The sequence below is a fragment of the Aspergillus heteromorphus genome (assembly GCF_003184545.1).
Source record: "Aspergillus heteromorphus CBS 117.55 chromosome Unknown BO70scaffold_20, whole genome shotgun sequence".
Taxonomy (NCBI): domain Eukaryota; kingdom Fungi; phylum Ascomycota; class Eurotiomycetes; order Eurotiales; family Aspergillaceae; genus Aspergillus; species Aspergillus heteromorphus.
This window is the reverse complement of record NW_020290425.1, coordinates 101,400-116,048: the sequence shown is the minus strand read 5'-3', so window position 1 is coordinate 116,048 and position 14,649 is coordinate 101,400. Positions and strand designations below refer to the sequence as shown.

Genomic DNA, 14,649 nt, shown 5'->3' with positions numbered 1-14,649 from the left:
TGCCCCAGGGACCCAGCACTGCCTTTATACAACCTGATTGAGCCTGGTCGTAATTTTGCTTTCTATGATATAATCATAGTATGGCTGCAAAATCATCACTTGGTTGTGTGGGGTAGTGGTTATCCCTCCGGATTTTGACTTGTCAAAATAATTTCCGGCAACCCCGGTTCGAACCCGGGCACGACCTTTTTTGTTGCATTTGTTGGGTGATTTTGAAGGTTAAATAAAGCGCCTAATAATTGCAGAATTACACTATTAACGTCCCTCCCTGCTATTATCAATAACCCCCCCCCCCCCCCCCTTTTTTTAGGTAAAGTCCACCTGTTTTCGATGTGTAGCCCTCTATAGATTGACCAGCCCTTTAAATCCTCACTTACCGGCCCTCTTGTATACAACTAGGGAGCTAGGCGCCCCCCAGACCTGCCCTCGGCCCTCCTAAGTGCTGTGACTGATAAGGGCGGCCCCGGGCCTAGAGACCCGGCACAGCGGAGTCGGAGCTATCCATCTACTCCGCAGCTTTTTTAATACTGGTTAATTACGTAGTCTTACCGTATACTTTGTTACAGGCACCCTATAGGGCTCTTTCCGAGTCGCTGGCAGCTATATGGATACAGTTCACATCAGCAATAATTATCTTAACCGTTTCGAGTTTCTAACCCTATAGGCTATACATGTAGAGCTTCGCTCTGGAATAATATATGGAAACAACGGTGGGTTCTGGTGCCTGTTCTGGGGTGGAATAATATTATTCCAGGCATCCTGGGGTTTGTTCACCTGTTTACTCCGTGCCCGCAGGTTGATACTACGCAGGCAGGCAGATTAGATTGGCCATACGTAGGAAAGCGGGTTGAAATTACTATATGAGGGTTTATTTGCTTGGCTACGCGTATATTCATATTAGCAAAATATTACTGGTTTCACCCCGGGCGAAGGTCAAGATGGCCTGTATTATATAAGTTATTCCTTAGTTGAGTATGGAGTGAAGCTTCATTTATATATCCCCCTAGCTATTTACCCGAGCACCTTACTCCGCAGTACTAATAAAGACTATCAAACCTATCCATCTACCTGTTCTTACCCGTATGCCATTGCGCCTGGTCTATTACCCCTACCGGAGCAGCAATACCTTTTATTTTTTATTTTTTATTTTTATTTTTATTTTTTTTTTTGGTTCGCTGGTCAATCCTCAATACAAACCACATTTGACCGCTTGATACATGTCAAGTGCACGATCTAGGCGACAATAACCCAAATGAAGTAAAGAATGTATATGCATAGTTTTGACTGCGAAGGCTATTTACCACTTAAAAGAGATGGATTAGAAAAAAAAAAAATCAAAAATAAATCAGCTCGGAGTGTTTAATTGCAAGACAATGATAAATAGGTTTCAGGGGTGGAATTCAGCAATCAGGCGTATAATGAGGATATTTATCATATTTTGGCTGAAACATTCAACAACTTGGTTGTGTGGGGTAGTGGTTATCCCTCCGGATTTTGACTTGTCATAATAATTTCCGGCAACCCCGGTTCGAACCCGGGCACGACCTCTCTCTTTTTTTGGTACTCTTTTTCTTTACTGTCGTCCATCGGATCTCTACCAACCGAGAAGCCTGCATAGACAGTTTTTGTCTCTCTTCTCCAATCATACGATTGACCCACATGCCAATTTCCCCAATCTTCCCATGCTTTTACCCCTCCGCATCGTACGTCCAAATTTCCTGGTGGAGAGAGTATGTCTCGACGAAGCCCAGATGGTTGAAAGTGGTGTCAGCAATGCACCAAGGGTCGCTTGAGTAATCCCATGTCACAATGCCAGGGCGGTGACTGTAATAGACCTGCTTTGCCTGTTGCTATTTATTCACTACGAGTCCTTCCGTGGTTTCTCATTTGGAATCACTTATGCCCCCCTGTTCCGACCTATTCTAGGGACCGTTGCTGGAGAATGCAATACACAGGCATGAGTCACTTAACCAGCCATTGGAAGATATATATCCCTGAAGCGAGCGAGCACAATGGTCAAAGAATGTCGGAATCGGTGACAATTATTTCGTAGAACGGGCTGAATCCCAAATCAATTTTGCAGGGGACTCTCGAGGTCCGGCATCAACAGATTGACGATGAGGCGGAAGAAGATACCGTCGTACGTGCTACCTACTTACTACCTTACCGGGAAAAGAGTGCCCGTATACTAAATTACCGAAAGAATGGTGGTGTTGAAGCGTCAGCACTCTGTAACTATCCCCAACCCCCCTTTATTGGATTGCTAAGATGATGATGATGATGATGATGGTGGTGGTGGTGGTGTCATCTACTGGCTAGGTACAGAGAAGGGGAAGGAGAGGAGGGTCTGGAGGTGCTTGGAGGGAGGTGCCCAATCGGGCAAGAAGAACTTGCCCCTTACCAAGCAACCGCGCCACAGTATTGAGGGACCGACCGCCCGGCCTGGGCAGAGGAAAGTTATCTCAACCCCGCCATTTTTGGGATGATTCCACTTGCGAATCGCCTATTGTTGCACGGGATAAATCTTAGTACCTACTGCATATTTAGATACATTATAAGTGTAACCAGGACAGGTACTATTTCCAGAGTACTGCGTAACCCACAGATTCCTAGTACCGTCAGTTCAGCAACCAGCACATGATGACTAATACCAACAGTTCCAAATCGGGATGTTATCGTGGCCTCAGGTTGGCAGATGACGTTGGAACGTCTGCCTTGAGGGAGTGAGGTTTCCCTTTTCCTTTAAATCCTCCATGCTTCGCACTGGTGTCATCCCATACCATCCATATTAGGTCAATGTGGAAGGCCGTTTGTTCAAATCTCCCAGTTCACATCTGTCATGGCTTCAGAGTCCACGCCCACAAGCTCCGAGGCTCGCGAGTTGAGCCTAATATCCAAGGTTGAGCTTCGAATTGCCCTGGCGGATACAGATGTCAAACTTGAGTCCCTCCTCAAAACATATCTTCCTCCACTGCTACTGAAGCTGGGATCAGAAAGCCTTGCTGTCCGCAATAAAGTCATTGCAGTGTGCCAGCACGTCAACACTCGAGTCCAAGCCCCGTCCATCAAGCTGCCTGTAGCAGCATTACTGAAGCAATTCAAAGAGCAGAAGTCTCAGCTTATCAGGCATTTTGATTTGCTATATCTCCAGCAGGGTATTGATCGCTTGGGATCTGACGCAAGAGTTGAGATTTTGCTTCCCCTGCTCCAAGGAATTTCCGAGATCGGAACATCGATCAACCAAGCTGCGGTCGTGTTCAACTTGGTTTTGCGGCTTTTGCCTTTACTCAAGCTGCCGCCGAAGGATAGTGAAGATGATCTGAAGCTGAAGGCTCGGTTGGGTCTTTCCGACCGGGACACGCAGTTCCTATCGTCATGGTTTGAGCGTCTACTGCTTCTTTCCCCCGCAGACAGGAATTCCCCCACCTGTCCCGGGCTGTCCCCTGCGGACTATACGTTTTTGAATAGGGGCGCACCCGCAACTGAGACATGGAACCCATCTTCAGACGGTGGCTTGAATTTGACTGAAACGAAAGTCAATGCTTTGAGGTTTCTCGCAAGCGGCGCTTTTTGTCATACGGAGCGGTTTTTACCTGCTCTGATTGCGACCGCGGATGTAAACTCTCGCCTCTCTGATCTCGGAGACGAGATTTTGAAGAGATTCGTTCCGGATCTCGAGGCACCTGCTACTGTACAGCAGCTCTATAATCTGTACTTTGGGGCTGGAACGCCGGATGGCGCACCTCCAGCGCGTCCTGCTTTACAGACCAGACTACTAGTCTATCTAGGGAAGTCAATCAACGCGACAAAGGACGCCCGAGTGATTCAGGTAATTGAAGAGGGTCTTTTATCAGAAGCCGCAAGGTCTTCCCAAGGGTTACAAGCCTCAAAGTTGAGAACCCAGATTTTCAACTTTACTACATGGGTAGTCCGAATGGGTTCTCCGTCCGACCTCGAAGAAATGGCGCCAAAGCTGATTACAGGCCTAAGGGACTTCATTCAATCTCAGGGATGGCCAAGCCCAGGAGCCAGCGGCCAGCGGCTCCCATCCACAGACCTGAGCTTACGGGGCCTTGCATACGAAACCATCGGCATTATGGTCCCCAAGGCCAACTTTCAAGTGCGCGATGGGCAGGAAACCCTCTCGGGATTTGAACTCATTCAGTGGTTGTTTACTTCATTGAGCTCCGATGATTCCAGCTCTCAGATCTTTGTCAGCATTGAACAAGCCTTGGGGAGTATCCTTAATTCCTCAATCGATAGCTGGGACAAAGACTTCCAGGGACAACTGCGGCCTTTCCTCGTTCGACAGATGAGCAACCATCCGGGAGAAGAGGACCCAGTGACGGGGTTCAATGTTGTCCGGGGTCCTCAATATGCCGCTGTACGTTTTGCTAACAGGTTTCTGCCGTATTGTGATGTTGTCGCCCGCTGGATTGACCTCATGGCAATTGCGAGAGGGCTAGAAAACCAACAGGAGGTTCTGGAGGAAGGCAAGAAAGGCTTGCATCCATTTTGGTACCGGCTTTTGAGTCCTACTTACAGCAGGGAGACAAACAAATCGGCCACCAATAAACTCTCGTGGCATAGATTCCCGACTTTCTCCGAGCAGGCCCGCTTTTTACTGGGCTCGACAACTTCGAACGGAGTGCAGGGACTGTCTGCTGCGGAAATACTAGCGGGACCTAACAGAAAGGCATTCGCTGCCATCATAGCCTTCCTTCGCAATATATTGCTTTGGGAGTCAGTGTCCGCCTCTGAGGACAGCAAGGAAGTGGATCAAGACTGGGATACCAGACTAGATGTGATGCTAACCTCCAACGAGCATGCTCAAGCTTTGAAACGTTACATTCAAGCTACCGATAAAGAAGCCGTTGTCTTGTTCCTCCAGAGTGCCTTGACTGGCCTTGCTCAAGAAACCCGGGGGAGTTTACAACAATGTGGAGCACACTTTGTCAGTATTTGCTCCTTGGCCTCAAATGACATTGTCCAGTCGGTGGTCCCTCAGATGCTGGCTCTGAGAACGCCCCTGAAGAGCAATGACCAAGAGATACAAAATGCCACCGCACGTGCGATAGGAATTCTAGCCTCGCATCCTGCCCTTCCGGAGAAAGACTTCACGTTCTTGATGATGGAGTGTTCGGATTGCATAAAGTCATGGAACTCCGCAGTCGGAGAAGGTGCACTTAGGGTTCGAGGGGCAGTGTTGGCATTATCCTATATTTTGGGCAGGCTTGCATTCCGCAAGATGATAAGCAAAGTGCCCAATGGGCCTATGGATCAGTTCGTCAGCATTATCCGTGACATGCTCGAAAACGCACGCGATTCGCTCCTCCGACGTTCCGCACAGGTAGCGATCGGACAGCTCAGTCTATCCGGTGTTTTAAATCATTCAATGCTTTCGGATTCTGAGTGGACTAGAATCAGAGAAGCGCTTGTTCGGGATGCAAAGTCTGAAAGTGAAGTGGCCATAGTGGCATTGGGACATCTATCTTTCATTTTCCGCGAGGATGTCACCGACAATTCACGGCTAGGCACTCTGTTTAGTGATCTATATGCTCTGCATGAAATTCGCAGCCCGGAAATTCATTTCACTGTCGGCGAGGCACTGAGCAATGCTGCAGCGGCTTGGAGCTCCAAATCATTGATTCCGGAGTTTGATGTTGACGAAGAGGCTCCAGTCTCCAGAGTATCGGATGATGTGCTTGCTGACGTATGCGACACAATTATAGCTAATTGTGGCGCATCGAAGCCGGCTCTCAAGAGGGCCTCTGCCATCTGGCTGCTCAGTCTGGTCAAAAACTGCGGTCATTTACATCAGATGCAGGCCCGTCTGCGTAGGTGCCAAAGTTCATTCAGCAAAATACTTGTTGATCGAGACGAGGTGGTCCAAGAGACCGGCGCCCAAGGCTTAAGTCTTGTTTACGACATCGGTGATCAAGACCTGAAGGACGATTTGGTGCGTGATTTGGTCAACTCGTTTACTGAAAATAATACCACTCTTGGAGGTGGCAAGGTGAACGAGGAAACTGAATTGTTCGAACCTGGGGCCCTACCAACCGGAGGTGGCTCGTCAGTCAATACATATAAAGACATCATGAACCTGGCCTCCGAAGCCGGTGATCCGACGCTCGTGTATCGATTCATGTCCATGGCCTCGAATAACGCCCTCTGGACGAGCCGAGCGGCATTCAGCAAGATGGGCATCAGCAGCATATTCTCCGATTCTAGCGCCAACGGCTATCTTGCAAAAAACCCAAAGATCTATCCAAAACTATTTCGCTACCGGTTCGACCCAAATCCCAATGTGCAGCGGTCTATGACTACTATATGGCGAGCCTTGGTCAAAAATCCCACAGAAGTGATTGAGGCCCACTTCGATGATATAATGAACGACCTGTTGAAAAGCTTGTTAGCGGGCCGGGAATGGAGAGTTCGCCAGGCAAGTTGTGCTGCTATAGTAGACTTGATCCAGGGCCTTCAGCCAGACAGATACGCGAAGTACATGGATGAGATCTTTACCAAGGCCTTCAGGCTTTTGGATGATATCAAGGAGACAGTCCGAGCGTCCGCCTTGAAGCTCTGCCAGACCATGACCAACGCGATCATCCGCACATTAGAAGCAAGCAATGCGAGCAATAAGCGAGCAGAAACTATGCTGGAAAGCGCCATTCCGTTCTTGTTGAGCGACAAGGGCATGGAGTCCGGAGTTGATGAGGTTCAAGGATTCGCTATCGGAGCTCTAATCCAAATGATCAAGAAAAGCCCTGGTGGGCCCTTGCGATCATATGTTCCCCGCATAATGGAGCAGTTCCTGAATTCTTTGAGTTCTCTGGAGCCCCAAGCAGTCAACTATGTTCACCTCAACGCCGACAAGTATGGACTGACAAGTCAAGAGATCGATAAAATGAGGCTATCGAGCATTCGCACGTCCCCAATGATGGAAGTGATTGAACGATACCTTATCGACATGTTGGATGAACAGAGCATGGATGAATTTGCCATGAAACTCGAAAATGTGCTACGCTCGGCTGTTGGACTTCCATCTAAAGTGGGCTGCAGCCGTGTTCTGGTACTCCTGAGCATGCGAACCATGCTTTTCCGGCCCTTTGCAGACCGTTTCATACAGATCCTCAGCAAGTATGTAGTTGATCGCAATGACACAGTCAGTGCATCCTACTGTACATCAATAGGTTACCTCCTGCGCTTAGCATCCGATGGTCGAGTGTTGAAGACAATCGAACATGCCAAAGCGCTATATTTGACTGCGGAAGACACGAATCAGCGAGCCATCTCAGCTGAAATTTTGAAAGCTGCATCCAAGCTATCCAATGACAGGTTCATGGCATTCGCTGCTACTGCACTTCCATTTGTGTTCGTGTCGAGATGTGACTTGGACGATCATGTTCGAGAAATATTTGAGAAGACATGGCAGGAAAATGTGGGTGGCAACCGTGCAGTATCGCTCTACATCAGGGAAATCACGGATCTCGTCGCCGAAAACCTGGACTCGGCCCGCTGGGCAATCAAGCATACGGCAGCTCTGGGGCTTGCAAAGGCCATCGTGTCTTTGGACTCTGAGATAGACCTCACTACGAGTGAGTATATATGGCCCGTGTTGGAGAAGGCATTGTCCGGGAAAACATGGGAAGGCAAAGAGGTTGTCCTAGAGGCCTTTGTGAAATTTTCAGGCCAGGCGACGAAACTGTGGCATGAAAAGCCAGCGTTTGGAGAGACTATGAAGGTATGTTCCATGCGCCGGCCCCTTTCGCTGAACGGGCGAGGCCTAATTGTCGTTTCAAGAGTATTACCATCCGAGAGGCAAAGCGGAATAACCCCGCATATCGTCCCCATGCTCTTGTTGCCCTTGGCGGAGTATCTCAAGCACGCAAAGACCTTGACATCATGCCAGACGCCCTGAACATTGTCATCAAGGTGTTGGATGAGATCGAAGACCAAGGAGACCCGATGGATATTGATTCGGACAAGGGCCAGAAGCCAAAGTAAGTTCCGATCTTCTCCTCGTTCCCTTTCCCCCCTTTCCCCTTTGATGAGACACCCAAGATCTGTCTCATCGATGCCGGTTCTGCGGCAGAAAGGGAGGAATTGGGGTGAATTTGGAATGGGGGGCCCTCTAGAGCGATTTACCCCGGTTGCTGATTTTTTTTTCTCCGCAGACAAATCCTGGATGAAACGTTAGCAGCGTGTGTGAAATGTCTGCTCCAATGCCTCAATCCTGCATCGTATGCATCAGCAAGCAGTGAGTTCCCTTGCAGCCCGCATGTTGAAATTGCACGCGCTAACCAAACCCGAGACATCCACGGGCACCTGGAAGCATCGAGGCCAGTCTTACACCGGGCAATGGGCCATGGGGGCAGAAGTGTGCAGGTCATTCTGTACAAGGAGCTCCGCGCATTGTTCGACCGGTTAGGGGTATGGGCGTCGGAGCCGGGTGGCGAACCCGATCTACGCGGGCCACAGGAATCCTTGGCGGCGCTAGCAGGGGAGATGTTCTCCCACGAGATAGACACGTCGGTGGAGGCCATTCGAAACGAACGCGCCCAAGCGGCTGTCTCGTATGTAGGCCTCTGTAGGCAGACTGGATTCCAAATCGACGAGGCGGTTGCGAGGTCGATCAAGGCCTGGAGGGAAGGGGAACGATCTGGACCCGTGCGCCAGGTGCTCGACCGGGCGCTGGCCAGTCTTCCATGACCGTGACATACGATCGACTCACTAGTCGCCCGAGTATGCGGGGAAGGTGTCTTAGTTCTTAGTTGAACAGGAGGACGGGCGGGCAGATGACTTGCGATAGTACCATTTCATAGCAGTAGAAAGATACCTAAGTACGGAGTACATAGTACCAAGAAGCCAACTACTACAATTGCGGAGTGCTACACGCAGCGGCATCACAGCCAGCGGTCAGGGGACCAGCGCGGTACGCCGGTACCAATACCGTTCCTGGCCCAGCTCAATCCCGTCCACGGTACAGGAGTGGGTAAGGCATTTTGTCAGGCACGTGGAAGTCGAAGCACAGCCCACTTGAGAGGTCAGTTTCGACTTTCAAGGGGGTCTTGTGCTGCGGACGGGTGAGAGATCCATGGTGCGAGGGCCCGGGAATCCATCGTAAGACGGTAAGGTACCCTTGGGCTGCGGGGAGGAGGGGATCGTAGCGACGTAAAAGAATGCCTTAGACAAGACCTGACCTGGGGTCTGAGACCTCAGACCACACAGCCCTGAGTGAATGAGGACGGGTGCATGGTGTCTCCTGCATGGCGGTAGCATGATGTGTCTAGTACTGTCACGGAGTACGGAGTACTGAGTACTACTGATTGCTGTGTGTACCTCCCAGGGGGTCCGGGAGGGAGAGGTGTTCGTCCCATGGCCCCGGACGATTGGGCTTGCGCTTGCCAGCGACGGGATTTGCCTGCACTGCGGGACAAGCGACAACAAGGTGGCAGCGGCCATCCCGAAGATCTAGATTGGCCCAGGCGAGCCTGGCAGGGAAAACCGATCGCACGACGGGCGGTCCAAACCACTACGGGACTAGCGGCCTACATATTACTCCGGGATTTCGTACCGGTCTGTTTGTTTAGGAACACCACTCCCGTACACGGTATTGGACATCCTATCCGCTTACCTAATTATAGATAGTTACTAACTAGGTAGCTAACTACCGGGTACTAGTAAGGTAGTGTAGGTACAGAGTAGGTAGTAGGTACTATCTACTATCTACTAGGAAAGGTAGAAAGGCCCTGATACCACTGCGTAGTAGCGGGTATACCCGTAAGGTAATGCCCACTAAATACCGTACGCATGCCATACGCGTGGTATGTCATAGTGCATTGGGACTGGCTGGGTAGGGCTTCCGGCATTTACAGCCGTCCGTCCGACGGAACGCCCAGGGGGTCGACGACAACAGGCGACGGATAACGGACGACGGAGAGCAGACTAGCAATCTGGCTACTTAGCAATGGTTAGGTAATAAATAATTCCTAGATTGGATCCCCCCTTCTCAGTTCTCAGCGGCGCAGCGCACCGTCGCAAGAAACCTTTTTTTTTTTTTTTTTTTTTTTTTTTTTTTTTAAGGTTGTGTGGTTCAGGTGCAGAAACGGAACCACTGCCAAAGTAGAGATTCTCGGCCCCGAGAATATGTCGTGAAGACGCCGAAAATTGGGCCCGGTGGTGAACAGGGGCCCAAACGTGTGGTCTGGCGTCTCTCAAGTCTCAATGAGGACGCATCGTCCGATACCAGTTCAAACAGCATGAGACAGACTGGGCAGATGGAGACCATGACTCGTGTTTCGGGTCTCCGTATACCGGCGTCGCCGAGCTCACATGATACGCCCAATACAGCCTGAACCATGGGCCTTGCTTGGCTTTTGGGTTGGTATATCCGGGTCCGACTAGATAGTATCGATCTATCCATCGATCACTCTATTCGCCGTTTCACCTACCGACCGATAGTCCATACCCCGTATTATTCTTCTGTAATGATACACACAATAGATACCTATTATCTAGATAGACGCCGCGTCTTCCTGAGTGTCCACTTCTCCGTTCCACACAGGAGTAATCTACTAGGCTGGCTAGCACCCATCGTTCCCGAAAGGTAAACACTAAACACTAAACCGATCAAGCTGATGATTTATCATTTGGAACTTGGAAGCAGATCATGTTCCACTTGGATCCACCTCTTGATTGGATGCCACAGCAGGATCTATCAGAGGTTGAGGAACTACATCGCCCATCGACGGTGCCAACGTCAGTCTCGCCACCCCCTCCGCCCCCCGGCCCTTTTTTCCCTCTTTCTTTCTTTTTTTTTGGGGAGGGGGCGCGGCTAAGGAGGGGTTTTTTTTTTTTTTTTTAGTCTCAATTTACCTTTGGATTTTTTTTTCTTGGGTAGGGGTTGGATCTTCTCCTCTGCCACATGGTTGGCATCTGCACTCCAGGCTCTAGATCGGATTGGGGGGTCCTCCTCGTCTGGCTTCCCTTCATTGGGACTAATCACTCGCCTAAGGTACCAGCCTAACCCTACGGATCAATCCCATTCTTGCTCACACCGAGTCACAGACCGAGTCACAGACCAGCAAGCTGCAAGCTCTAGTACTGTATAGTTGCCAGGTCCGCAGCTGAGGTGGGCATGGTCCCTGCGTTCCCATTCGCCTGGCTCCTGTCTAATTCCATCGGAGCCGCCACCGGGGACAGGGCTGGCTGATTCGGGAACGCCTGCGTTCTGCATCAGCTCTGTACCTTATCCTATCTCGCGTTCTTGCTTCCTGGCTATTTTTTGCAGACCCCACTCATGGTCTTTTCTGGCGTCGATTGTTCGATGAACCCAGATCCTCCTTTTTTTCAGGATGCATAGATATACTCTGCCTACGAGCCCGTTTATCTCCAGGCTGGACCCCTAACTCTTCCTTCTCTAACCGACTTCTCCCCTCGGTTTCAAGTGACTACTGCGGCATCCTACATACTATCCAATTCGTTGCAGGCAGGCATACATACATACATACATACATAGCCTAGGCTCGGAAATATACAGTTGGTATGTGTGACCCCCTCTCCCTGTTCACCTTATCGGTGATCTTTTCCTTTTCCTTTTCCTTTTCTTTTTTAATCAATGCGTTCGTCCCAGGCAATAACCCTAAAAGCCGCCGCCTCTATGACGGTTACGGTTGCCGGCATTCCGATGGCAACCCGATCTGGTCGATGCTCGAGGAAGCAGCCGCCTCTACGGCTGCCTATCATTGCCCCCAAGAATGGCCTGATAGGCCCGACTGCGGGCTTTGATCTGCCAGCCATGAAAAAGGCCCCAATTCGACAACACCGCGTACGATTCCCACCCCGGTCACGAACTGGTTGTTGGTATGTCTCTTGGCTTGGCGAGGGGAAAGTCTTCATTATTCGTCAATTGGATCTCTCTAATGTCGTATCACTTGCCTAGGACATGCAGAGTGAGCCCCCCCCCCCCCCCCGGTGTTGCGAACGCAGTCATTCCCGAAATTTCCGGCCATGCTAACTTGTATGCTTGCGTTGGATGCAGAGCCGCAAGGGTGAGTTGTTCCTCAAATAAAATTCTTAGGTTGGAGAGTAAGGCCGTAGCGTTGGACCTACCCTCATCCAACCCCAGACGCGTTTTCAGTGGGCATTATTCTGACGAGGAACTAGTCAAATGCGATGAACTTCGCCCTCAGTGTAATGTATGTTACCACGGTCCGATCTTGACACACCCGAGCTCCAGGCTGACTGTGACAAGCAATGCTCGCGTCTAGGTCATGTTTGCGACTATCGACCACGTTTATGTTTCCGAGACGATACCCGTCGGGTAAGAGAGCGGATGCCGGATGTCCGGATAACGGGCAATGTAGTCTGGGACTGTAAGAAATCCTGCCATCCACTTCTTAAATTGAATCACCCCTGACAAATATGATGCCATTGTACAGCAAATTCACAGCCCACTAGAAGGAGCTTCTGTGCCACCTCGCCCACAGGTGATCTTCTCCCGCCTTTCGTGATGCTCACCTCGGACGAAGAGCGGGAGAGGAAGGCGCAAGCATCAATCCCTGGCACCTATCATGTGGTTGCTGTTCCAGAGAGTTTTTCTCAGCTTCCTGAATATACGGACGGGGCTTCTGAAGGAGACCAGACCAACGTTGCTGTGCTCGAGGTTGAAACCTGCGATAGTTTCCAAGCAGAGCATAGTGATTGGGCGTATGGACCAAATGTCGTTGTTCTGAATAGCTTCAAATATACGAAAAGGCAACTATTTGTTGACAGAAGAAGCACTCCGCCTTCGCCCGAGTCGGACCAGGAGAGTTTCTCATTATCTGCGGCTTCTATCCCGGAAATGGTTCCAGATTACACAGATAACAGCTTACAGCACACGTCAGGGAGCCCCGAGCCGAACCGTTATGAAATGGCCCTTGTCGAACATTTCCGGAGCTTTGTGTATCCTCAGATGATCCCACAAAGCGGAATGCTCAGCAGTCACTGTCTGGATGTGGAAGTCTTTGAACATGAAGCTTCAAGCTTCCCTCCTGTGTGTGGTCCTTCCTCCCGATCGATACGGTGCACTGAGGCTAATTATAAGTTCATAGCTTTATCATGCCATGATGGCTATATCGGCGCTCAGCATGGTGCGCCAAGGGGTTGAGGATATAGACGTCTCCTATTACTACAGCCAGGTTGCTCCTTTCGCCCAAGGTAGCCTCTGCAGTAACGAGGATATCTTATCGGATGGACTGTATTTGACACATTTTCTGTTGCTTATCTATGAGGTCAGACTTCTTGAGGGGTGCTTTCTGTTCATGCCTCAGGGCTGAACGTTGTGGATCTGTGACCTAACTTTCGTCTCTCTCTAGATTGCGGCTTCCAAACCCAGCGGGTCGAATCTTTGGTCACATCATATTTCTCGGTTACTACATCTTACCCTGCTGAGGCAATCGATATCTAGGCCCGAACGGTTCCCTGTCATTATCTGGTGGGCTTGCCACGTGGATTTATACTCCCTTTTCAGCGGCACGGGAACCGGGGAATTTGTCCGTGCAGTGCTTGACAACCAGCTGCTCGGGGAACTCCAGTCCCTCTTCTACCCAATAGGGTCTGACGGCTCGACGCTGATATACGCGGAAGAGTACGGGGGCGTGTCTACCATTGTGCGCTTGTATCATGACACTTTTTACCTGGCTATCCGGCTCGGCCTTCTTGCCGAGGAGTCACGAAGGACAAGAACGCCGTATTTCGGTATCCATTCGCGCTCACAGCAGCAGGAAGCCAAGGAGCTACGCGATGTGCTAATCCGACTATGGGACCATCAAGAGGTGCGGTTCATGTTTCAGAACCATGCCAGTCTTCCCCAGCAGTCGCAAAATATGTTGCAACAGGTTAGCGACCTCCTCACCCCGTTGAGAAGTTTGAAACCTCAAAGCTGACTCGTTGAAGCTTTCGATACTGTTTCACACCTGCCTCCTCCTATCGTACACCAGTCTTTGGCCGGGACAGCGTCTGGAACCCGGCACGGCGCCCGAAGAGGAAATCAATCATCATGCGGCGCGAATCTTACAGATGGCTTCGACGATCATCGACCGAGGCCGAGCAGGCGACCGGTGGTTCATCACGTTCCCGACATTTTTGTCGGGCGCTATCACGGCGTCGAGCGGTCTCAAGATGATGGCCTTGGAGCTGCTCTCTAATATCGAGGAGAACGAGGTGGGGTACAGTGCATCGACAACATGCCAGATGCTGCAGGCAGTATACGAGCGCCAGATCCAACATTCGGGACGCGGCGGTCATGCTCTGGAGATGGACTGGATTGACGTGCTGGCGGAGCACGGGTTCCAGCTGGTCAATTATGGATGAAGAGAGGGGGGGGGGGGGTATGAAGAGAAATAGACGGCCCGTACATGCAAGCGCCTTTGATTATTTATATTTATTTGGGGTGTTAGAGGTTTAGAGGAGCTCACGATTTGCACGAATCCACGATTTTGCCCCGCCTGGGGAATTAATTTAAGTACCTGGAAGTTTTGTCAGATATGCCATGAGGGTATAAGGTAAGTACACATGGCTGACCACGACCTTGGTAGTAAGTATTGTATGTATAGTAAGCAAGTATGTAATAGTTAAATGAAAGGCCGGGCAGGGACCGCGGCG

General features: G+C 50.4%; 3 protein-coding genes and 2 non-coding genes across 5 annotated transcripts; 4 read left to right on the top strand and 1 right to left on the bottom strand.

The window, feature by feature from the left end:
• Positions 1–101: 101 nt before the first annotated feature.
• Positions 102–187, top strand: BO70DRAFT_t222. The gene has a single exon. It is a non-coding gene; the product is annotated as a tRNA-Gln (tRNA).
• Positions 188–1,461: 1,274 nt separating this feature from the next.
• Positions 1,462–1,547, top strand: BO70DRAFT_t223. The gene has a single exon. It is a non-coding gene; the product is annotated as a tRNA-Gln (tRNA).
• A 965-nt stretch (positions 1,548–2,512) lies between these two features.
• On the top strand, positions 2,513–8,712 carry BO70DRAFT_411153 (ECM29 family proteasome component; the record flags this gene model as incomplete). The annotated part of the gene is made up of 3 exons (XM_025547272.1): positions 2,513–7,744; positions 7,804–8,003; positions 8,178–8,712. Exons 1-3 carry the CDS (start codon positions 2,840–2,842, stop codon positions 8,710–8,712), a joined length of 5,640 nt encoding a protein of 1,879 aa, XP_025397544.1. The 5' UTR covers positions 2,513–2,839.
• A 91-nt stretch (positions 8,713–8,803) lies between these two features.
• Positions 8,804–9,520, bottom strand: BO70DRAFT_90511 (uncharacterized protein). Its single transcript, XM_025548831.1, has one exon. The coding sequence runs from the start codon at positions 9,463–9,465 to the stop codon at positions 9,061–9,063; it is 405 nt and encodes a 134-aa protein (XP_025397543.1). The 5' UTR covers positions 9,466–9,520; the 3' UTR covers positions 8,804–9,060.
• A 2,648-nt stretch (positions 9,521–12,168) lies between these two features.
• On the top strand, positions 12,169–14,376 carry BO70DRAFT_363739 (uncharacterized protein). The gene is made up of 6 exons (XM_025543646.1): positions 12,169–12,200; positions 12,257–12,377; positions 12,444–13,039; positions 13,098–13,277; positions 13,362–13,883; positions 13,942–14,376. The coding sequence occupies exons 2-6, from the start codon at positions 12,338–12,340 to the stop codon at positions 14,356–14,358; spliced, it is 1,755 nt and encodes a 584-aa protein (XP_025397542.1). The 5' UTR covers positions 12,169–12,200; positions 12,257–12,337; the 3' UTR covers positions 14,359–14,376.
• Positions 14,377–14,649: the final 273 nt, after the last annotated feature.

Excerpts from the sequence above, each read along its gene's own strand:
- BO70DRAFT_90511 (XM_025548831.1), bottom strand. The coding sequence starts at position 9,465 with ATGGCCGCTGCCACCTTGTTGTCGCTTGTCCCGCAGTGCAGGCAAATC.
- BO70DRAFT_363739 (XM_025543646.1), top strand. The coding sequence starts at position 12,338 with ATGCCGGATGTCCGGATAACGGGCAATGTAGTCTGGGACT. Across the intron at positions 12,378-12,443 it reads GGGCAATGTAGTCTGGGACT|CAAATTCACAGCCCACTAGA; the intron begins GTAAGAAATCCT and ends GCCATTGTACAG. Across the intron at positions 13,040-13,097 it reads AAGCTTCAAGCTTCCCTCCT|CTTTATCATGCCATGATGGC; the intron begins GTGTGTGGTCCT and ends ATAAGTTCATAG.